Source organism: Psittacula echo (genome assembly GCF_963264785.1).
Source record: "Psittacula echo genome assembly, chromosome: 2".
NCBI classification, from domain to species: domain Eukaryota; kingdom Metazoa; phylum Chordata; class Aves; order Psittaciformes; family Psittacidae; genus Psittacula; species Psittacula echo.
The window spans coordinates 54,679,909-54,704,228 of NC_137737.1; the positions used below are offsets into that span (position 1 = coordinate 54,679,909).

A 24,320-nucleotide genomic window follows, 5' to 3' on the forward strand; every position below is an offset into this window, starting at 1 on the left:
TACTTTCATTTTAGTACTTTATAACCATGTCATATCTTAGCTAACCAGATTGTTGCTTCCTGGCTTGTTTGGATTTTAACTAGACTGAAGTGATAACTGCATGAGATTTTATTGCAACGGTAAATTCGGGTAAAAATACGGGAAAGCATTTATTAGAAGAAAATTATAGGAAAATGTTTTCCTGCATAAACAAATGTAGATGTCAATGTCATTGCAGTAAGAATCATTTGGGCTTTCAGCTTATGGCACTTTGACTTGAAATTTTATGAATGAACATTCACATGTCAAGTTTATGCATTTTTGCTGAATCCATAAGGAATATGACCACATTTAACCTAAACAGTAGCCTCTGAAAAATCTGTATGGATATGTGCTGTACAAGAAAGCAGAGAGGATATGTTGGTGAAGATGCCACCTGCAACTGTGTCCCCACTGCCCCTGGACACCCTTGGAGCAGGTTCTCCTTCAATTGCCATTCAGATCTCGAGGCTCACAGTGCCTTCGTTTCTACATTTCTCTGCTGCCACGATGACATGTGGGCTTCAAAACTGGCTTAATGCTTCCAGTGATCCATCTAGAGAAGCACCGCTTGCTACCCTGTATTCCACTGACAGCATTGGAGAAGATCTGACAAACTGAGTTGATACTGATGTGGTCCTGCATGATGGAGTTCCGGGCAGTTGTGGTTATTTTAAGACAGAGCAAATTACAGAGTGCTACTGTTCTGGGAATGAATCAGGGCTGTGCAGTGGATGAAGTGATGGGTTGTGTGATGGTTGCCTTATTCCTTTTAAAAACTGGAAGGCGATCATGACCAGCCACAGTTTCAGAATTTATAAACTGGCATCTCACTAGCACAGCTCTTACAGCACTTGCTTGTTTAAGCAATCATAATTTCTCACTTTGCAGTGCACAACACAGATTGCTGCTTACTAGCCTCATTAAGAAATATATAGTGAAAGAATGAGAATACCTGATCTAATTTCTAAATGTTATTGTATGGGCCAGAATAGTTATACCATGCTTTCTTCCGTCAACTGCATTAATTTTTGGCTACTGCTTTTAAGCAGAGATGCCAGAAAAATGTTTAGATCCTAGAGACATTTGTAAGCCCTGCAGGGCTCCCTTACCTCATTCAATCATCTTTATCACAGATATAGAGATGCACATTTCTGCTGACTTCAGGGGCATTCATATACCCAGCAAATCATCTCTGTCTGATCCCATCTGAGCAGCTCTGTTTTTATTTATAACAAACCTTGAATTTTCAAGGGAATATACTAACATTCAGCTAATCCTATTTTTTCTAACCCAGATTTAAAGGCAAATAAGGAATATGACTGAGATAATATTTGGAATTGAACTCACTGTGAGAAGAAATACCTTGAGATGTTATTTACCTCGAAGATTTACATTAAAATAGATCTGATGTACCTGGGTCTCATACCCATGTTTTGGAGCAAGCTGGTGTTAAAAAAATTAATGACATGAAGGTGTACTTTGGTATTAAAAAAGTTATGTAAATGTGATTTATTGTTCTCTAAAATAATTAAGTAAAATACGCTGGTCAGATGAAAGTTACTGGGCATGCTAATATTAACAACCATTAAAATAAATGGAAGAATGTCCCTAGGACTCATGAACTCTCCAGACAGTTTCTGTTAACTGCCTATCTACATTTAAGCAAGAGAAACATCCTGAACTGGTTGGTTTTCTACTAAATTTGGTCATGCACATGTATTGGAAGGCAAAAGTCTTCATTGGCCAAATTAGAAAAATCAACATTAAAAAAAACACCAGCAAAACTCTTTGTTACACAAATTGTGATAAAAAAAAGTACTTTAGAAGGTGCATAGCCTTGTAGAGCATGCATTTTGGCTAATCTCACCTTGGAAATCCAAAGACTAATGATAACAAGTGATTTTGAGTGTGTGTTTGGTACCTAAGAAAAAAGGTGCATTCAGTGCAATACTACTGCAAGCAGCCACAGCAACGTGGCAAGAAGGTGGAGAGATGCTCACTAAGATAAAAGGAGGTTTCTTGCCTCAGCATTGGAGTGAAACATGCAGATATGCAGGCCCTTACCTTCGGGGAAGCAATCTTCAGGCTCCATCAGCTCTTCAGCAAATTCAGGGATCTGCTCCAGCAGTTCTGCAGGATTTGTCAAATCCACTGTGCTGCCTTCAGAAAGACTGATTTCATCAAGCTTGTTGTCAACAAGAGCAAAGATGAGGAAAACAAATTGATCAATTGTCCTGAAGGAAGTGGCTGAGTTTTTATTCCACTAACCAATATCCCAGCTAAAGCCACTACAACAGAGACATCTCCATGCACTTCACATGGTGCCCATTCCTCGAATGACAGCTCTGCCTACACTGCAGTGAGCTAGCAGTTGACCCATTAATGAGAAAAAAGAAAGTTAACATGTAAAACTTACTTACTTTTTTTAAACAAGAGAGAAGCAAATCATAGAAAGACAGTGAACAGCAACTGAATATGAATGGTAGGTGGAAGCTTGGAATGACAGAACAACTCATGATTTTAAGGCTTATATGTCCTGAAGGCTCATACCTTCAGATGGGAAGAACCAGAAGTGGGACCTAGCTCCTTAGGCTCCTCAGCCATGCCTGATGGATGAAATCTGCACCTTGTCTGTCAGGACCACGCTCTGCTCCCTGATGCTAAAGCTTCTCCTCTGAGAACAGCAGAAGTCCCTCTGACACCAGGGTCCAGTCACACGATGCTACAGACACATGCGTGTGAGAGGGCTCATCCTGCCTCATCCCATGCCTAACTTGTTCCCGCCACGTGATGTTGCCACTTGCCTTGTGGTCACACACCTCTGATCTCAAGGTGATGTGGGAGGAAGGACACGTTCATTGCTTGCCTGAAATATCTGACACCACCATCTTAGGTGCATTGTTTGAATTCAGCATTTCTCAAATCCTCCTCTGCAAAAGGCGGACAAGAAAATTCCTGATTCCTGAAGCACTGGTTGTCTTATCTATTTAGAGGGGGAACACTCAAGTAGATCTGGGTAAAAATTGCTGGGAAATATTTTAAAAATATTTTAAAAAATCATTTTAGAGGCTGAATTTGCTATTAAAAGAAATATGATGTATGATTAAATATGTCACCCAAATACAAAACAGAAATTTCATTTCAGGTCAAAACTTTCAACAAATCAAAACATTTTCTTTAGAAGAAAACAGCGTTTCCCTTACCCCCTATTTTATTTTACTACTCACAATAAAACATTTCAATTCTGTGTTAATCCAAAATTATATTTTACTTGATTATTCACTTGGCCACTAAACTGACTCTATGATTCTGTGATTTGCCCAGCCCTGCTCACTGTTTCTGACTCTATTAGAGGACTATCTGGCATGAGTGGGCAACATGAAAGCTGGTATTTTCCATGGGTCATATCATGCAGAATAGGTATAAACAGGAGTAAGGAGAGTTGGGTGATTTGTTAACTGTTGTCTGAGTACCTACTGCAGTCTTTTTGTGCGTTATCTTGCAATAGTACTATCTCCATTTAAAAAAAAAATCAGACAATAATACTTACCCGTGCTTTTAAACAACCTGTGAGATAGCTATATAAGAGATGGCATGAACACAGAAAATACTATTTTCATGACGACGATGGTTAGAGAAGAGGTACAGCTTTACATATTTATTATTAATGTGAAAATAGGCCCTCCTTTTTCCGATACAGACAATCAATGCAAAATTTATTGCTGAATTCAGAGAAATGCTAAACCTTGGGTAAAATGGGCAAGACTGAACGTTCCAGCAACGCTTGCAAGACGGGATGGAAGCTACTTGTTTGCAATTAGCTGCAGCATCCAGAAGGTCATAGTCTTGGCTAGGGTTTTTAATGCTCTACTCAAAAGGGCTGCAAACAGTTCAGAAGAAGCCTTTTAAAAAGACAGTCAGAACAGAAAGCACAGGTCAAAGACATGGATAAAGCTTCTAAAAAAATACTCAAAATGCAACTCTGGTACAGAGCCCATTTTCTACAGACTACCAATGGTATATGATGGTGGAAAAAAAAAGTCAAATTTTAGCACAGTCAGAACTTTCTGATACTGTTCATTAGGGAATGCATTTAATCATTATCTGTTCTGTTAGAAGACATCAAAACACAGATCACTGAAATAGTTCTAAATCGTATACAGCTGTAGGATGTAGAAAATGGGGGTTCCAATGAGAAAAGAAGCCTTGCTGGATATATTCTTACCAAGAGACAGAAATTAAAGAAAACTGTGAGAACAATGTCAGCTCAATAGCATTGTCAGTAAGAGAGCTGGATTTAGCACAGACAGGTTAGGGAATTCACAGAACACAATACAGTGCAATTATAATAGACTACAAGGAAAATATCCTAAAGGATCAAGAATTCAAAACAGTTATGTATCAGAAGGAGTTTTAAAAAAATATTAGAATCCATTAGCATCAAAGGGAGATGGGGAACATGCAAGACAAACCAGACAGGATTTCTTCTGAAAAGCCTTCGAAGAAGAAAAGGAGCAAACGGATTCAGAAAACACTATACATAGGTTTGAGGGTCTGAACTGGGACTTCACACGGTTCATATGGTTCCAAGAAGGAACCATACGTATGAGAAAGGAGGGAAAGATTAGGAAAGCTTGTAGGAAAGAAGCAAAGGTTACTCTTTGCCAGAAAGGTTAAAGGGATTTAAGAAGGTTTTCATGAACTCAGTAAAGGAAAGAGCTACAGATATAATAATAATTGATGAGGGAGATGTAACTTGTCAAAATGCGGTTTCCTAAGAAAATAAACTCTTTTTAAAGGAATAGAACACAGGGTCCAACAAAAAGCATGGGGACGGCTTGTTAGAATTAATACAAATATCTAGAAAGCCTGAAACATATGCAAATCAGCAGATCCAGACAACCACATTGTAGGGCATAAAGGGATCCGATACAGCAAGTTAACACACCATTAGTGATCAATAGTGAATGCTCATGAAAAACTGGGAACAGCCCACGAGAGCAGCAATAAGTAAACACAATACTGAGCATAGAGAAAAGGGAATAATCATGGGAATCACAGATCACTAAACACTCACTGTAGCCTGTGATTAGAGTAAATTAAATAACGACTCAGAGGAGAAAAGGAGAGTGCTTTCTTGGAGTGAAATGACACAGAGGTGTAAAGGCAGTGAAGTGGTTCTCCCGTATGCCAAGTGTACTGTGCACAAACGGGGTGCAAAGATGCCAAAAGAAGGCAAAAAGGACAAATATAGAACCTCCTCTTTCTCTCTTGGAACAAGTAAGTAGAGTATGAGTACCAGGCAGAGACAACGGGATTCCTCGGAAGCCCCTTTGGGAGACCTTCTACGAGTGCATAAATTCATGCTGCAGAGGGTAGTTCTTAATGTGTTTCTGGGTGGAATGGCTGTTTTAAGTACAGGGCTTCCACACCCACCACTTGTGTCTGTAACAGTGGCAAATGGGTCTGAATGGGTTTTTCTGAAAGCCCTTAGCACTGAAATGCTGAAATCTCACTGAAAATGGATGTTTGCTCAAGGCTTAACTCTCTTATCGCCCTTCCTCCCCCACCCCTGAAGATCATAGCTTTAATCTATCAAATTGACATATGATATATAAACCTTAAGAAAATATCTGGATGCCTATTATATAAAAGTCTACTTTTAAAATAAATTGTAACTGGCTTGGATTCACCCATTGCTGGGTGGAGAAAAGCCATTTTAAGGACCCAAATACAACAAAAACTGTCTTCAGAGGAGATCTGTAGGGATTAGAGTCAGCATTATCTTCATTAAAGATATAGAAGAGGTACTGACCAATATAATCTTCATGTTTGCTGATAACATTAAATCAGAGAGAGTATAGAAACCAAGGAAGCAGAAAGTAAAGGAAAGAAGTGAAACATAGAGAGAATATAGCAAAATGGGACTTGACTCAAAACAGTACAAATGAGAGAATTCCAGGAAAATGTCAATTGAAATCCTGGAAACCTGGACTAATGTTAAAAAATTAGATGTGATTTTGCAGTGGCATATAATAATGCAGAAAGCCCACATGGAAGCATCTAGGTATTGAGATACTATTTCCTCTATTTATGGTTGGAAGTTGTATTTGGAATATTGTGCTTACTTCTTGGTAAAAGAACTCCAAAAAGGAACAATTGAGGGAGTTGCAAAGAAAAAGGTAAAAAAAAGTCAGATAAAGGGCACAGAGATATTAATTTACAAGAAATAATGCAATGAAAGAACTTCAGGGGGTAAGCCAAAGACAAAAGGAATCAAACAACAGTCTATTACATTAAGTGATACTAATTCATAAAAAAGGAATGATGGATAAAATTGTTAAAAGAGAGAAAATAGATGGTACTTTGAATGGAAAAGAAGAAGAAAAGAAAAGGCTAGTTATTAAGGCAATATACCCAGCCATGAGATTTTTTTTTCTAAGCGAGTGAATTGTTACCTTTGATAAATGAATAAATCTAAGTTGCCTGTAAAGATACATTTAAAGGTAGATTCCACAAAGCTGTACAAAATATTTTATAGGGCAGTATTTTGGCAGAGAAATCCAGCAATTTGTTCTCTGATGTTTTTCCACCTGTGACATCAATGATTTTATTTCTATGATGTCTTTCTGATGATTTATATAGGATGAATTTTTAATCATATAATGTATCCTTTACTAACATCAACAGTGTTTTATTCAGAACACGTTCAGTATTTCCGGTTATTGACTGAATCACTCAATGCCCTGCCTCTTAGGCATACCAAATCTGTTACTTCTTCTCAGTTTCTGGCTTTATTTGGCTAGTCACAAGTTCTTGGGATATTCATCAAAAAGATGATTAGCATGTCCTTGTGTGCCGGCACAAAGATTACTTCTGAATAGGAGGACTTTAAGTATGTAATGTCCACACAAGATCTGGCCTTCAAAAATAGCATCATTTGGGCTTTGCTCTTTCATGTTGGCATTCATAGCCTCATGTGAACTTCCGTTTGATTTCAAGTCATCCCTGGATTATTGCCATATTCCTCCACCTCTTTCTAAGCAGCTGCAAATAGAATCAATTGTACTTTACTATAGAAAGGTGACTTTATGTCCCATAATCCTTTGAAAGTTGAGGGAGGAAATGGGGATTATTTCTCTATCATGTTGTTGCTGAATATATCAAGGCTAGAATGTTCCTGATTTATCATGACATTTCATTACAGCACTAAAAAAGGACATGCTTTTCCAGCCTCCATGGATCACAGGGTTTATTTATCTCAAAAAGATATTTAAACATGAAGTATACCTAATCCCCTGAGAGAAAAAACCATGAAATTGTCTTCTAACTTCTTCAAGTTATAATGTTTCATCTCATAATTCTAAAGTTTTGCGTTTCTTATTTTTTTTTTCCTGAGGCTGGGATATCAAATATTTAAGTATCCTTCCTCTAAAGTTCAGGAGCTTTCCATTCTGAAAATGAAGTTCAATACACCAAGAAGTATTCTGCCATGGATGGTTGTTCCTTAAAGAAATGTTTCATGGCTAGAGGATTTCAGGTTACTGTGGGTAGAATTTAGCTCACCTAAGTGTACAATTCATCTTGTTACCCTCGGATCCATCTACAGTCAGTGGAGAGAAAGAAGCGCTTTCAGAAGACTATTTACCTGACCTCATTGTAAGGTTGATTTCAGTCAGAGATGAGACATATTTACCTGACTACAGTGGCTCCAGGTCCTCAGTGATTATAAAGGGGTCTCAGACAACAAGTTCAGATGCAGATGTCTATATTTAATTTAGTAAATTCCACCCCATATGACAATAGGAATCAGCAGGTCTGGAGAAGATGAGCTCTGGCTCTGTGATGTGTCTGTTTCCTGCTGTCCTGTCAAGATTTCTTCATAGGATTGCTCCTGCTGGGCACAAACTTGCCAGCAGTCTTATAGCAGAACTGGGAGAAGTGCGGTGCATATTGATACTAAGTCATCCTTTCCCTTTCATTAATTCAGTCCCTCAAAAACACCACTGGTTCCAATATCCAGGAGCTATGGAGTTCCTCAAATTCCCAGGACATCACCCAAATGCTAGTTCCACCCAAAACCTCAAGATTTCAAAGAGAGGAATCCATCACTCTCTGATAAAAAAAAGGCAATGTTATGTCAATAAAATGACAAATCTAAATGGGAAAAACCCCCAAGAAGTCAGCAAGCAGGATACAGGGAATTTGAAGCATGGAGTCACTCAGTGTACATTACAAATACATGTATTTTTGGTATTCATGTTCATACAGATGACATAATCCTACAAACTGAAAATAAATGTCCATGCGTACACATCAAGAAACAATAAGTGAGCTGCACTTTGGCCAATGTCAACTGAATAATACCAACACTTACTATTTAATTAGCCTGTATCTTCATGTCAGCTACTTAAATTGTTGCATTTTTTCTTGGGCCTATGTGCTAACAGGAAAAGAAATGGTATCTGTAACAGATTGCAAGTGCCCTTCAGTGAACTCAATGTACAGATCTGCCAAGTCAGCAGATGCCATTCTCATTCCATTTTCTACTTTTCAGTGGGAAAACACACACACATATTTCCTCCTAAAATAAGACAGTAACATTATAGATAATGTTATGTTTGTTTTTTTCTTTTTTAGTTTTCTTCCCAAAGCCTCTTGGAATCCCATCTTAATTTACAGTGCACATTTCCCAAGCTTTACAATGATTTTTATAATAACAAAATCCTCTCTCATCTTTACTAAGACTGCAATACCTACTACGTACTATTGCTTTCCTACCACTTGACAAACATGTATTTTTACAAGCCATAAACTCCACATAAATCAGTGACATGCACTATGGAGCTGGTGCGATGAATTGCATGCAGTATCAGGTAGGAAAGTTGTTTCTGTTACCTCTTTTTGCCCTACTGGAGGTGGTGGCTCAGCCTTCAACTGCTTATCCACGTGCAACTCACTTAACTCTTCACAAATCTCAGAATTCTGACTCCGGACGCCTGGGCTTTGGCATCGCTGCCCCCTCAGCTGCAGCTGTTTTTCCTGCTGGAAATAATCCTAGATGGGTTTATTTTCTTTTTCTTTGATAGCATGCTTATTTCTTAAGGAGAACTTCCCAGCTAGAAGAGAAAATAGCCTGGACTATTCTTGTCAGGGGACAACATCTTAAGAAAAATGGCAAAAAAAAAAGATAACAAAAGATCATGCTGTAACTTTTGAGCTGTGGAAACTGGGTATGTCAAGATATCTGGCAGTAGAAAATGGAAATACAAATAGGCCAACATTTTTTCTGAGCTGTTGTTGCTGACGTGGGAAGAAATCCCCTTGAAATCTCCATTTTGAGTCTGGTTTTGAGACACAATCTTCCTCCAGTGACCTGTGGTGCACAGAAAGGTGCTTGCAGTTCAGTCAAATAACCGAGGGGTGTAGTCTGAAGTCACGCAATCAGGCAGCGATACTGAGTGTTACAACTGGAGAAAGGCACAAGTGTAATACCCAATGCTGTGCTATGTGTCTGCTAGAAACAGTATTGGAAGAACAACTGCACCCAGAGGAGACAAGATACACATTGAAGGGGAGGAAAATGCAAAGTTCACTGAAAGAGATAAAAGGCATCTAAAAGCAGATGTGAAAAAACTGCAAGTAAGCACGTAAATGTGTGAACCTCCTATTCAGCAAAACACTGCCAATGGAACCTAAAACACAGATTGAAAGGAGACCACGTCCTTAAGTACTTCCCTAAAAAGGATTGGACTCTGGAATCAGAGCAATATTTTTTTTTCTGCAAACACATCTGAGTAGACACAGTGCTTGCTAGCATGAATGGTGCCATTAAATCCAGCCACTTCTTCCTGGAGTGATTATTATTGCCGCTGAGCTCTCTAGAAGTGCTCCCAGGACTAATGGCAGAGGAGAGCATGTTTGCAGGGTTGGTGTCTACACTGGGAAGCCCAAGTTCTCTGCTGGTGCAAATCAGTGTGGTTTTATTGATTCACCTAAGACAGGGATTTCTCTGAAAACACCATAGATCATCACAGCACTACCATCGTTCATGCCGTTACTAATGCTGCTACTGAAATATTAATAAAGCTCTAGCCGGTTTCAAAGGGTTGTGCTGAATTGCTTACAGAAGGACTTCCATGCTGAGAAAAAATTACAAGCATAACAGCATTTCAACAGTAATTATTTAAACCTACTTATCTTTCATTTGTCCACCTTTTTTTTTTACCCTGGCTTGACTGACATTCGACATTATTCATGTATTAAATGAGTTTTCCTTCCCCAGGCAGCCACAGCCTACCTGCCTCAGTTCTAAAGCCACATCACCACAGGAAGTCCCTCAAGAGGTACCAGGAGCAGAAAAACACTTTATTCCAAATATAACTATCTGCAAGAACAGATGACACAAAGGAAGCAGTTGGTTAAGCAAATTGCTCTCTGTATAAATACTTTCGGACTGTCAGGTTTGTACCAGCCCTTTCAAATGTTGTTCTGTGTTTCTAGCAAATTAATTTAAAATCAAATTACTTGTTTCCTGCTTCAGAGGGCACGTGGTCTAAAATATATTCTAACTTTAATAAATGAAATTACGCATGTCCAAGCCCCAAACCTCTGCGTAAGAATGTACTACATACAGTTTCTAGGCACAGTTTAGCACTGATCTTCTCAGGCTACAGACTGCTCCATAATCACTGAGCTACAGTTCTGTCCCTGTCAAAAAAGTAACACTCTTTAAGGCGCATCTTTGGAAATAGTGTAGTATTCAGGGGAGAACCTAACATGGAAGGCAGAGTATGCACAAGGCACTCAGCCATAAAAAGTCCTTTTATTTTAATGCAATGTGCATACAACTGAGTAGCAAGTAATCTTAATGGCATGGTATTGGTTATAGAACTAAAACAACAGAAACAATTGTTTCATGTTAAAAGTGCAAAGCAAACTGAGGTGACGTTTCAAGTTCATTTATGCAGAAAGGCTGTGCACTCAAATTCATTAGAAACTGTGCAGTGTATGCGAACAGACTGTAACTCAGTTGATCTGACAAATATTCAAGTTGTTACGCAAATTATTGCACTAAACTAGAGTCAAATGCCAAATTTACACCAATTCTCTATCTACTGCCCCCTTTGTGTGGCACCAAGACTTAGCAACACTTTCCTCCTAGAGACTAAGCTCCAGGAAATATGGACTCAGCTGCTTCCCAGAAATCATACCAAGTATCTGATGAGTTAACGTTTAGTAAAACTGAAGAAATATATCCTGGCAAATCATCCAATGGGGATAAAACGAGCGTGTGCTCAAGACAATTATTTGGTTCATTACCATGTGTTTTCAGACTTGTCCTGCAAATTTATAAGGTGGGAAGGAAACCTCTAAGAGAAACAGACTTTTCAAAAGAAGCTGGCTGTATAGACTGATCCCCAAAGGACTCTTAGGGAATCAAACGAGTTTTTGCAGGCAATTGATGCCAGCCCTGGTAAGCCACTCTCATGGGTTGCGATAGTCTCATTTTCAGCACACAACACCTGAAGATCAGCACAGACCTGTCTGGGGAAAGGTGCCTTTGGTTTATGTTGTTTAACTTTGGACTGTTTGCCTTTGTTCTGATTCCAGATGATTTATTCTTCTGGCAGCAACGGCAGCAGGTTTATCTCCCGTAAAGCTCCCCATCGTGGGTGGTTTATATAATTTGTTTTTAATTTTTGTATCAAGTGCCATGTTGCCAAGGCAATACACATTATGTTAATATTTATTGATTCAGTTGTTTTCGTAATTTATAAAGTAAAACCATTCCGCAGTACAAAAACTTTGTGCATACAAACAGAGGGTTGGGAGCCTAGTACGGACCTCAGCTCCTTTACAGCATAAACCAAAAGTTTGCACAACTCTACTCTGCCCTGGGTCCTAAAAAGAGGTGATCTGCCAACACCATACTGATAATTAGCACATGGAGGAGGATGGACTCAGTGTTGCACCCTTGCATGCTGCAAGCCAGTTATAGCACCAAAAAACAGCAACCAGATTGAAAATAGAGCATAATCTGGGTGACATCTCAAGTGTGTTTGTGCACAGACCCACATACTTGTTTGCTGACACAAATAAATACAAAGGCTCCACACTGCGTTCTGCCTCTGAAAAGCACAGATCGGCTAATTGTTTCAGGCTCAAATGGGGATTAGTGCAAATGCCGCTCCTTTGGAAAGAGGACTTGCTGTTGGCAAAACAAGACAAATACCTGTCATCAGCATGGATTCACTTTATTCCTTCCCAATGGAAATGTAATTTTTTCCATCCTGTGCAAACAAAATTAGAAAGGATCTTAGGACTTGCCTTTCAGATGGTGATCAGTTCAAATGGGTTCTTCTGATGCTTCACTCAGTCCCTAGATCATGACCCTGGCTTGTAACATTTGTTCTCTGATTCCCTGCCCATGACTGTTGTGGGAAAGAAGATGTGCAAAGCCTTTGATAGCAGAAAGCTTCCTGTCCCAAGCAGGTGGGGAAGCAACATTTGGGAACTGGCTCTGGAGCTCTCTCCCTTGCAACTGTTACTGCAGAGCCAACAAGGAAGGATGAAACATGCGCCAGGAAAAAGTTAATTTATTTTATGAGGTGGGCAGCGTATCCCCACTGTCTCACCTGGTGAGACAGTGCAAAGGCAGTCTGCCCTTTACTCAGCCAATGTAGTTGAAGTCAACTTCCCAGTGCAATGAGAAGCTTCAATCCTACGTATCTTCTCTAATACTCCTCAACAGACTCATGCATCCCGTCTTTCTGAAGACCAGTTTTGAGACACTAAATGGGATTTCAGGGATGTTCAGGGTCTGCAGTCACCTTCCAGGAGTAAGTTTGTCAGGATATTTCCAGGTGTAGACTCAGAGTGGTGGAGGCTTGTCCTGATCTCCTCCCATACAAGTCTGCACACACTTGGCTACTCAGGTAGGACCATGCTTAACCACGGGACAGTGCCTGTTAGAGGAAGCAGCAGCAGCAGCCAAAGATGTTGGCAACAGAAATTTCTCTGCTTTAGCCATTCATAGCTGACTGATGCTATGAAACTGAGCCTCCTCAAGAAATGCAGCTCAATAGGTGACAACATATTTTAACCTGCAAAGCTTCCTACAGCCAGATTTCAGATACTATAATAGGAGCCTGAGAAGCTTTTCATGTATAGTAAATCCAGTTCAGCAGTGTCACACATAGTTACGAGGGCTGTTTACTCTGTAAAGTAATTGTTGATGTTTGTGTTTCTCCTTGCAGACAGCTATGGATTTCATAAAATTACTCTGCCTGGTAGCAATTGGCATCCTTTCTCAGCAACAGTTTGAGTCTAGTAACTGGCACCCTTCCTCTGCAAAGAAGCCAAGAAGCAAATGATCGTGAAAACTGAACTGTTTATATCCTACCTCCACAGAAGAGGAGAAGCAAGCAGATTGTAAAGCTGCTGAAATACGGCGAGCTTGCACTAGTGCCTTGGTGGCACCTGTTTTGTGTATAAAGCAAACAGGAGACTAAAGTCTGCAGAGCTGTCAGGTTGCCAACTCTCAGATACGCTGAATTCAGCCTTTCTGAAAGGCCTTGACAAATCTGAGCTAAAATGGGAGAGAAATAAATAACCACAAATCAAAGAAACAAATCCTGTGTTCTTATTACCAGAACAGTTAATTTATGATCTTGGTTCTCCTCTTTCACAAATAAATGTAAATCCTTGTAGCATCAATAAAATCAGTGGATTTATCTTTCTGCACGTTTAGCATGAGAAGAAAGATCACCAAGTATATCAGGAAAATTCCCTTGCTTCCTCAATATGAGAAGGGGAAGATTAATCGCACTTATTCTGCTAGGAGAAAAGAGGGCTGGTGTGCAGCTGTCAATTTTAAGTGTGCACATTTAAGAATCTCTCTAACCCACTTTGAAGAATTGCTTCTGTAAAGCAGAGTTGCCACTACTCAGTTTAATGAGAAATCAGAGGAAAACCTGGAGCAATACCACACCGCAGTGCTAGTATTATAGCTAAGACACAGAAAGAACTCATGCTATGCTACGTTTCTTTACAAGTGAATTTTGTTAGCAGACTACAGTGTTTGCAATAATGATGTAAAGCGTCTGAAGTCCCACCTTAAAGCTGCAACACATGAACATACTTTAAGACCTGCACATTCCTCAGAGAGGTTATGAAAACAGAAAAGTCTAAACCTGATTATTCAGGATTGGTCATCCCCACTCCCCACCCTATGCCACCTGGCACTTCAGCAGAAACAACCGGACATCAGGCTAACTTAGTAGAGTGATTATTGTTCAGTTTGGAAGCCTTTATCTACCCCATCCAGTCTTTTCTCCTGCCATTCATCTATCCAAAAGCCAGAAACAATCTGGTGCAAGGGGAGTACTAAAACATCAAAATTAGAAGGTGCTGACCATATTTGCCCTGTGAATCCATCTGGAGCTTTTTTCTTTCTCTTGATAACCCAGTCTTTATAGGGACCCTGTTTATTAAAACCCAAACCACTAACACATACATGCAGAAGAACAACAGGGGCAAAAGAGGCTAAACACAATAGTCTTTGAGTTCAGAAACAGCATAGGCCTGTTGCCCAGCTCCTGGGCAGGTGGAATTATGCCCCCAACTTGGATGTCCACAGGACCCAGGGGAGTTTTAAACTGGTCTGTAATCTGTCAGAGCTCAGGCCACCGAAGTTTGAAGTTACATCTATGTAGCCGAACACAGAATTTTTCCTCCTGGGAGAGATAATAAATACATTTTTCCCCCTGAAAGCCACAAGGTATTTGGAAGAAAACTGCAGTAGCTGTTCTAAAAAATAATGCACTTTTGAGTACTCAACTGGATAAAAATACCAGAATTTGGCCCTTACAATTCAGAATGGCTAAGGCTAAGACAAGCCAGAAACACAGCTACTCAGCAGAGGCTGTTAACAACAAAAGCTCCCCCTGAACCAGCTTGCCCTGGTATTTCCAATCATTTTGAATAAAGGTGAACTATAACGGCACCAGACAAACACCATTACAGCCACTAACTGCTGGTCTCTGAACAAGCACTGGATGCTTTGCCAAACATCATCCCTCAAGGAGGGAAACAGCAGTTTAGCAGTGCTCCTTCTTGGATTAATCCAGAGCATTTTAAGTATTTGAACTCTGGCCCCAGAGGGACAAGGCATGTTATTTCTAATGGCTTCTGTCTTGCTGGCCTAATATCTTTTCCCACATTGGGCAACACACTGCCCATAATAAAAGATAGATTCATTATTCTAAGGGTTGACTCTTAAAATTAGTCTAAGTGGGACAACTTGGCAAAAAGATGGACTGCCAAAGTTAATTTAGCCTGTTATCAATTCAATAGGCTTAAATAGGCAGTGAAAGCGTTTCATAAGTGTTCATTGTTCAGAGTTCAAGTTAATACCTTCTGCTAAATTGCATTTTGAAGTTTAATCACAATCTACTTTATGTTTCTTTTGGTAATTGGGATCTCTCCACAGCATAATATGAAGAACTCAACTTAATGGTCTCCTCTTATGGAAGTTTACATTTTGGAAGTTTGCCTCAAAGTGCAGTGAGAGTGCCTGAAATAACCCAGAACCTTTCACCCAAATAAGGCAGTAATATTTTGATCATTAAGGAAGTGTCACATTATTACAGGCAATAGCAACAAAATAACCATTATTTCAAATTTTGGATCATATTTTGGACCATAATTAATGGAAGTAATTTCAAGCCTCCGACACACACACGCAGTGTCTCACTTGGCACAGGAGCTACAGGGGAACCGGCTGCTGTTCATTTTGTCCAAAATGTTAAATGTCAGCATTTTCTTTACCAAAGGGAGAAACAGTGAGAAATGCTCATTTCTGGGCTGCATTTTGCTTCAGGGAGGGATATGGATACTGGGAAATGGCATCCAGTAAGCTGTGACTGACGTGTAGTCCACGGTCTGGGCACTTGTCCAAATGCATGTTGTCAAGTTCGCTACGCCTGATATCGGCTCTTTCAATGCCAGGCTCCCCCCCACTACTTTCTCTCCTCCATCATCTCCTGTGTTTCCTGTACCTTAGGCATTATGCTGTGGACAAATATATGTCCCTGCCACCATATACTGAATAAGCATCCTAAAACCTTTGTTCGCAGTGTGACTGCTCTAATCAAGTCAGCAGAGATCTGACATAGAGCTGCCTCCTTCTGCCCCAGCGTACTGAAACAAAATAAACACAAATGTCTTTCTGTATGTAGAATCTGAGATGAGGACATAGGTGCCTTAAGTCTATTGCTGTGATTTACAGTCCTTTTTCTTTTTCTAATGGCCTTGCTGCTATTCTTCCAGAGACAATTAATACAGAAATGTTCTTATTATATTGCTAAAAATAACAAGCAAATAATTGAGTTCTATGCAGTTTTCAAGAAATGCAAAACAAAACATACAGCTTAAAAAGGGAAAAATCCAGGCAAACTATGTGTGTAATAATAATGAAAAAACTCTGCTATCTTACTTAATGATCAGAAAAATATTGGCCCAAATAAAGCTGACAACAAAAATGCTGTAAGATTTATTGTGTGCTGCATGCACGTATACACGTGGGCTCACTGTCCTGCCAGTAAGAACTGGAGAGTCATTAACAAAATTCAAAGGTATTTCATCCATTTGCTCTAAAAGCGAACATGCCTCACAGACTGGAACTAGAACCAGACAAAATATAAATTTATATATTTAAATATAAAAATTTCATATTTATAAATATAAAAGACTCTTTGAAAGGGTATTCTGGTTCCTGACAATAAAGTGTATTTCCTGCAGTAAAGGCTGAATTAACGTACCCTGTCAAATAAACACATGACTTCATGGCACCTCTGATTTATAGGTGTTAGAATTATTAGGAGAGTAAGATATTCCCACAAACAATTTTATATCAAAACCTTTGTGCACTGTCACTTTTATGGCAATTTTCAATAATTTCAGCTACACTTATGTCAACCTGGAATAATTCTATTGACTTTTACAGAGTCACTTCAGGTTTAGGAGCAGGTCTGTAATGCACGGAAATTGTACAGTAAAATTTCCACTCTATATGAAGGAAACAGATGTGTGTCCAGATGCAGATGGTGAACTCTCTGTTACCTGAGACATTTCATTCCTTTTTTCTGTCCTACAAATGATGTATCATAGCTAAAACAAACTTACAGGCTCTGTGCAGAAATTAGCGCTGATGTCTTTGACTCAGTGCTATGAGAAAGGTCAACCATGATGATCCTAATCACCTTTTCTGACCTCAAAATTATGAATCTCTTATTGGTAGAAACATGCAAAAAAAGCCATCAGAAACAGTTTCACCTTGTCAAATGAAACAAAATGAGTCAGTAATTCTGAAATAAATACAGGGAAGAAGAGAATAAAAGCCTGGGAGTTGATCTGGTTCGGGGCAATATAGAAACTGTTCCATTGAATAGAGACTGTGGTGGCAGCCAGCCGTACCATTGATATGTACAGAGGCAATTACACATCTAAAGTCTGGAAAACTGTTTTTCCTGGGAGACGTTGGTAGAGCCAAAGAGGGGAGAACTGCCAATCGAAAAAAAAATACAAGTATGATTGAGAAAGCAAGGTGTGCTCTGGAGCAATGAATACTCATTCTGTGTGCAAAATCCAGGCAATATACACCCCTCAGGTCCTCTGTGCAGACCCAGACTTCTTGAAAATCACAGCAGGGGTCTTACTTTACCTTGGAAGGGTCTAGGAAAATCACACTGAAAAGTGCAGCTGTGCAGGTAGAAAACCCTGAGAGACAATGACAGACACTATCCCCTTCCTGCAGGCAATATTCCCTGCTAGGTCAGGGAAAGGTGAGCTGTAGCAAGCACAGCAACAACTCGCTGCTATTGAAGGATTTCCACAGCCAGGGGTGAGCCCCAGGCTGCTTTGCAGTCTCAGGATGGCACAAATTGTCTATGGCGGGATCTGGGACCTGGTTGTTGTGCATGGAAAAGCAGCGATCCCACAGTGTGCGTGCCTGGTGTCGAGGAAGGGGTAAGAAGCTGCAAAGCACTCCATCCTGGCAGCAGGCAGCCAGCACTTTCCATATGACCCAATTAGCCACTCCGTCGGAACAAATCAATAATGGCATTTTCTAAAGACAAGCAGGCAAGTGCTGCTGGCTCGGCACTGCGCTGCTTGTAAAAATACAAAGGTGTTATCTCTGTGGAAAGCATCCTTGCCTGACTTTCCCACTGCAGAGGGGTAAATGTGAGATGTGGCCAAAAGCCCACCCACCACAGCATGGATTTTCTTCTCAGTGGCATGCTTTAGACAGATCAAGTTGAGGGCAGTAGTTTAAGTAAGGCAGCACATGTAGTAATTCAATTTAAGAAAGGGGAGAAGGCATTAAAAACCCTGTCAGGATAACTCAAACAACAAGGAAATAGTAGAGCCATTTTCTTAGATTGTACTAATAAAATTTACTAACTGCAGGAACTCATCAATGCAGAAAAGGATCCAGATAGCACGCAAAAAGACCTGGACATCATTGAGGTTGTGGGCAATCAAAACAAAACAGAGTTCAACACCATACTTTGGGGACTGATCCAGGACATCCAGCATTACTCATCTGGAACCTCCTTTTAGACTATTAATCCCAGGATTCCTCTGAACCATGACATGATGTCACTGTGATAAAGGTGCACACCATTCTGGGCTACAGCTGCGGGCACCTTGAAGATCAAGCAATACTAAAGTAGGAATTTTGAAGATTTAAGTTTTGGACTTAGATACCTAATGCAAATAGTACAAACCCTTCTGATGTCTGAAACTTTCAAGTGTAGCTAAATTTCAGGTAAGTTCTGGTAGAGTCCACTGTGTTCGGTGGACTGGACTGTGTACACCGAATTGTCCCATCACCTTACTGTCTCCACAATCTGGTTCTTACTCCTTCAGGAGACTGAAAGTTGATGTCACACATAAAAAGATGGTCTTTAGAAGCAACTACAAGGCACTCTACAGAGGTTCAATAAAATAATTTCCACATTTAAATCATCTAAGGAGCCAAAATAAGAACTAAAAAGATCCTTGGGAAGATGCAGCCAGCATGTTTCTGGGGTTGCTGCTGAGCTTTTGCTAGCTGTTTTCCTGCTAGGACAGCTCATATTTAAATTGCACATCTTGAAGACAGGGGAAAAATGGAAGACAGTTATTCTTGTTCTCATTATGAGGTTAAACATATCATCAAATTCTGAAGAAACCTTGTGGACTGACAGGGAGAGACTTCCCCGACACTATGAGCAGGGCAAGCAGATGGGTTAGATAAAGACAGAAGCTAAAATGTTGCAGTGACCGGCATCAGTGCATGTATCACACAGTAATGTCAAATGAATTCAGCTCAAGGCAGTCCTTTCTCAGACTCACTCCACTTCTGCCAGCTTCTTGCACCTGTGCTGACTTTTATAGTTCAGCTTTTCTTTTCGATCCTTTCACCATATGTGTGGGATACAGGCATGTGTCTCCTGGCTCTCCGAGCTGGCATCTCACTTGCATCTCAGCAATCAAGGGAGATTTAGAAGCTATCAGGTGGGCTCACTCCTTTGAAACCCTCTCAATGACAGAACCACAAATTGGTAGCTTTCAGGAAGACGGCTGCTCCCAGTGTAAGCTCTGATAATAGAAATAGCAGCTGAAATTTAAACTTGGACATTTCTATTACTCAGAGGAAAATGTGCAGTCACAGAAGGGTTTCTCATCATCTGAAATTTCAAACTGCTGTGTGTAACATTGTGGAGCCCATTTCTCATAGCCACAAGGGCTTTCTTTAGAGCAGTTTTATGCCTTTCTGGGCAGAGCTCAGTATTGGTACAGGAACTGAAAGCTGAGCTGATCACCACCCTAAAATATCCCATTGGGATCAACAACTTCATGGTTCTGTCTGAGACCAGCCTCTCTTTAGCCCCTCTGTCATGATGGATGAGTCGAGACCGATGGGAGTACACAATGAACAGAACATAGTCCAGGATTTTCAATTCACAAAGTGTAGAAGACATGTAAGGATTGCATAGGTTTACCTAGCCATGAACATGAGGGGCATACATACATATACTCCTTTTTTATGCATCTTTCTTCACCTCCTCTTCCATACTATTACACCAAAATCGACATGCAAGAGGAGGAAGGCACATTCTGGCAACACTGCCAAAGGGCTGCTAAATTCCGGGTCACTCAGCAACTCTGAAAGGAAGCAGGCTATGTTGCCTTCTCCTGAGAAGTAAATATACATACACATTCTCTTTGTACATACTAAAATATTTAAATATGTAAAAATATGGATTATAATTAGGGGAAAGTTAGAATAGATTTGAATGTTTAGCATACCCTTGGTAGTTCTTGTTTCGTTTCTGTATGATGCCCTCCACACAAAAAGATATTTCACTGTAATTGTGTTGTGCCCTTTAAGTGCAATCATGTAAATTTCACTCTGGTTCACGTTGTTCTTTCTTAGTGAGCTCTGCTGTGGTTATCATGGCCATCCTGAAGGGAAGGAAGAAAGGACCCCCATGGAGTTGGGGCTTGCAGGATTAAAGCTTCTGGGAGTGAGGGGGAAGTTTATTCCCCAGAGTCCCACAGGGCTGCCCTTGACACAAAAGCTATTATGCTGTAATGCCCACAGCTGTATATCCAGGGAACTGGGATTTCATACTGACCTCCAGGTGCAATAATTTCTTTTGCAGTAACCTCCATGTTGATCAAGAGAGGGTTTTTTTATGTGTCTGAAGACCATATGTCTTTGGAATGGGCACCATTAAGAATGACAGATCTTTGAATTGTTTGGGATCTGTCTTCTCCTGGTTCTGCTCCTTACAGAGATGTTTACAGCTGTACAACTCTACTAGGTTTTTGCAGGAAAGCAAATGCAAAGCTCATCACACAATTACAATTTCTGCTGTTAAGCTTCTTCCTATTTTTGTTTGTTTATTATGCCAGTGGATTTCAAGTCTTTGAGTTGGAATCCCCTTGCATGCACACATTTTCCTCTCTAGAAATCTAACAAAATTTTTTGCTGGATATGTGTACTCGCTTCTTGTTTAGACTATTTCACCAGTAAACCCCTCAGCCCTGAAGACAAAGGCTGAAAACCATTGATCAGGACTATGCACAGGAGCACAGCAGTGATCTGCAACAGCTGCTTGTCAAACCCTGGAAAACACTAGGGACAAAGCTAATTAATACATTTCTCAACTCCATGCCTTCTGTTTAATGCACACACTAGCAGTAAACTGCATTATTTCACTGCAATCCATATATTTTGTGGTAATGTGACAATGTTACTCTAATGTTTATTGAAAATTTTATTAAAAGATATGGTGTCAAAAGAGTATTTTGGTTTGCTTCTCCTACTGGGTTTTTTTTCCCTCCTAGTTTGTTTCTCTCTATATCCTCAATGTTTATGTTACATATGATAATGTTTCTATACTGTTGAAACAACTGGAAGTTTTCTTAATATTTTCAAATCAACTTTTATTCATAAAGTTCCATTTCACAAAAATGTCTCTTCCTCTACATCAGTGCTTTCCCTCATGACTCTAATAGATCTCATTAAAGTTCTAACTCCATATTTAATTGCTGTACAGCATAAAATGGATGCCTATCTGTTCCGTGTACTGGCACCTACATGGACACATTGTGCAGCTAAATAGAAATCCACATTTCTATCCTTTTAAGGTACGGTAAGATGCAAAAATCCCAAACCCTCCATGCTCTATGCTACACTTTAGCTTGGAACTGTGAACACTTCTATTTATCTTGAGGAAGGCAGAACATAGCGATGCAACATATGTGTGCATACACAGACACACTTTCAGTCCTCATGGACAATTACATTCAAAGTTTCAACAAACCTTTACTTTGCGCTTTGAAGGAAAAACATCTGAGAGTTTTAAAGATTGTGACTCTCTGTCAGCTGCAGCAGAAAGCTGTGAATATCTTTAAAGGCCAACAAGAAACAAACTCCCCAAACCCAATAAACTAACCTAAAACTCCAGAATGAAACACATTTATACACTATTAAACACTTCTATATTAGTCAGTATTTGCAGATCGGCTGATACTAAGAAACCATCTACTATATTCATATTTCACTTTTCAAGTGTATGCTGCTTGTAGGTTTAACTAATACAGCGCTGGGAATAGAGAAGGACTTCAAAGGAAAAAGTAGCTATTATCCATGCCACCCACACTGATCCACAAGTCATTTCAATAAAAGCATTCCTTAAAAATGATACATAAAAGTCCCTAAAAGTGTTTATCAGAAATGTCAGACTTCTTTTTGTGTTACCTAGGTGTCTATTGGAATAATGGGGCTTTACGATAAATTTTTCCAAACCCTCTCCATTCAGCCCCCCAGGGGGATGATCAGTGTGTAAGATTTGGTGGTGAGCAGATGTACTAACACTGAAAATATTTCTGCCATGGAGCAGCAGAAATGAATTTTTAGCAGCTAATTTGTGCCTGCCTCCTGACACAGAGTCCTTCCTAGGGCTTTTTTAGGACAACCCTTCTCTAAAGACAGTTTTGCTTCGGATCTTTCTTCTCCTCAACCAGGAGATCAGGGATCCCTCCTGACAGCTGGATCTGAAATAGGACCTTTGATCCAGCACATGCTGACACTGCAGGTCTCAGTCAGCATCAGAGGATGCTGGATCAAGGCTGAAGGGTCTGGAAAATATTAATTAGATACGGTGTGTGGAGCCAAGAGATAAATCCGGTAAAAAGGCGAGAGAGGGAGAAGGAGAGAAAGAGAAATGTTCCCATGAAGATTTTTCTTCTCAGTTTTACACCAGCACTTTGAGTTACACAGAATTTTTCAGCCTTTACTACTGGGTGCTCTAGGGAAAACAAAAATCTGCTATTTCACACCAATGAACAAGCAAATAACTGTTTTTCCTGTGTGAATATATCCGAAGTCACATCACCTTCAGACTCTGTATTTTTAAGAGGACTATGTGGCCCTCAATTCTTGCTGCACAAATCAAGCCAAGCCATCACCTAGTTTTGCACACTGAGAAAATCCCACGTCATAGTCAGTGGACCTAATATCTGTAACATTCCCATGATTTAGCTGAAACAAAACAAAACAAAAAAAGCAGTCTCCTGTGTGAGGAAGGGTTTAATTGCTCTGGTTAGAAGAACTAATCCAAACAAGCACAAAGCATACAAAGAAAGGGATTGCCTCTTGTTGGAGACTGGATTTTGCTCTTGGATATGCATCCGTAACTTCTTCTGGAGTTAACAACATATCAAAGGCAGGATTGGGCCATAGGACATTTGCATCACAAGCCATGGATCCAGATCAAGGTTAGGAACGAGGGCGATCTTAGCAAACTGCAATTAGTAAATTTTAGTTGCCTACCTGCTCCATTTCTGTAAAGGTGCTCTGCTCCTCATCTTCCTCCTCAATATCCGACTCTCCCAGAGCAATAGGAACACAAATGGACAGGTCAGGATTGGTCATAAAATCATCATTGTCTGTAATTCCTAGATGTTTCTCCCCATTTTTATTCATTCCATCCTCAGCGTGGTTCTCTTTGTGATTCTCCATGTCTTTGCCAAGCTCAGCAGTTGTGTGACTGTTGACACAATTGTTAAGGGCACCTGTGTTCTGGGCAGCAAGCATCATCATTGCCTTCTTTTCAGCTGTTGTCTTGGGGTGCCGGAGGACATTGCAGCAAAAATCCCATGTTGTGTGTTTCACATACTGAAGACCCCTGTTGATCCGAGCAAAAGCAAGCTGCAGGTTGTTCATCTCCCCATCCTCGTCTGGTGCCGAGAGGTTGTCAGCACTGAAAGAGCTTAGCAGCAAGGCAAGAAACAGGTTGAGCACCTGAAACAAATAAAGTTAAAAGGAAATCAATGACCCTTAAATGTGAAGGTTTAATGTTTGTTCTTGGAAGCAGGACAGTCCGAGTCTCATCTCATTTGTGCCACCGTAATAGCACCAACATTTGTGGAACAACCTCTAATTATAGGTGGTTTCAGTAAGAAAAGGAGGTCTGAAGACATTTCCAAACATATTAATTTCATGTGCAGAAGTATAGCATGGATAATAACACATTCTGACATTCCCTTCCCTCCTCCGGCACCCCAAAACACAGGCAAGATAAAGCTCAGAAACAGAATATAGGATAAGATTTTATTTGAAAGCTACATAGTGTAAATACTTTTTTAAGTGGTGGTCTTGTTCCTGTAACTTCGGAACTATCTACATTTGCTGGTAGTGCACAGTAAGATTAGACACAACTATACATTTGGGTGACACA

The 24,320-nt window shown here is 40.0% G+C and overlaps 1 protein-coding gene across 1 annotated transcript in view; it reads right to left on the reverse strand.

The window, feature by feature from the left end:
* SCN5A (sodium voltage-gated channel alpha subunit 5) overlaps positions 1 to 24,320 on the reverse strand; it is a gene marked incomplete at both ends in the record, with an annotated part of 172,527 nt that overhangs the window by 46,645 nt on the left and 101,562 nt on the right. The window contains 3 exon segments of the mRNA XM_080610362.1: positions 2,086 to 2,206; positions 8,920 to 9,078; positions 23,414 to 23,884. Of these exon segments, the coding sequence (XP_080466488.1) occupies positions 2,086 to 2,206; positions 8,920 to 9,078; positions 23,414 to 23,884 (751 nt within the window).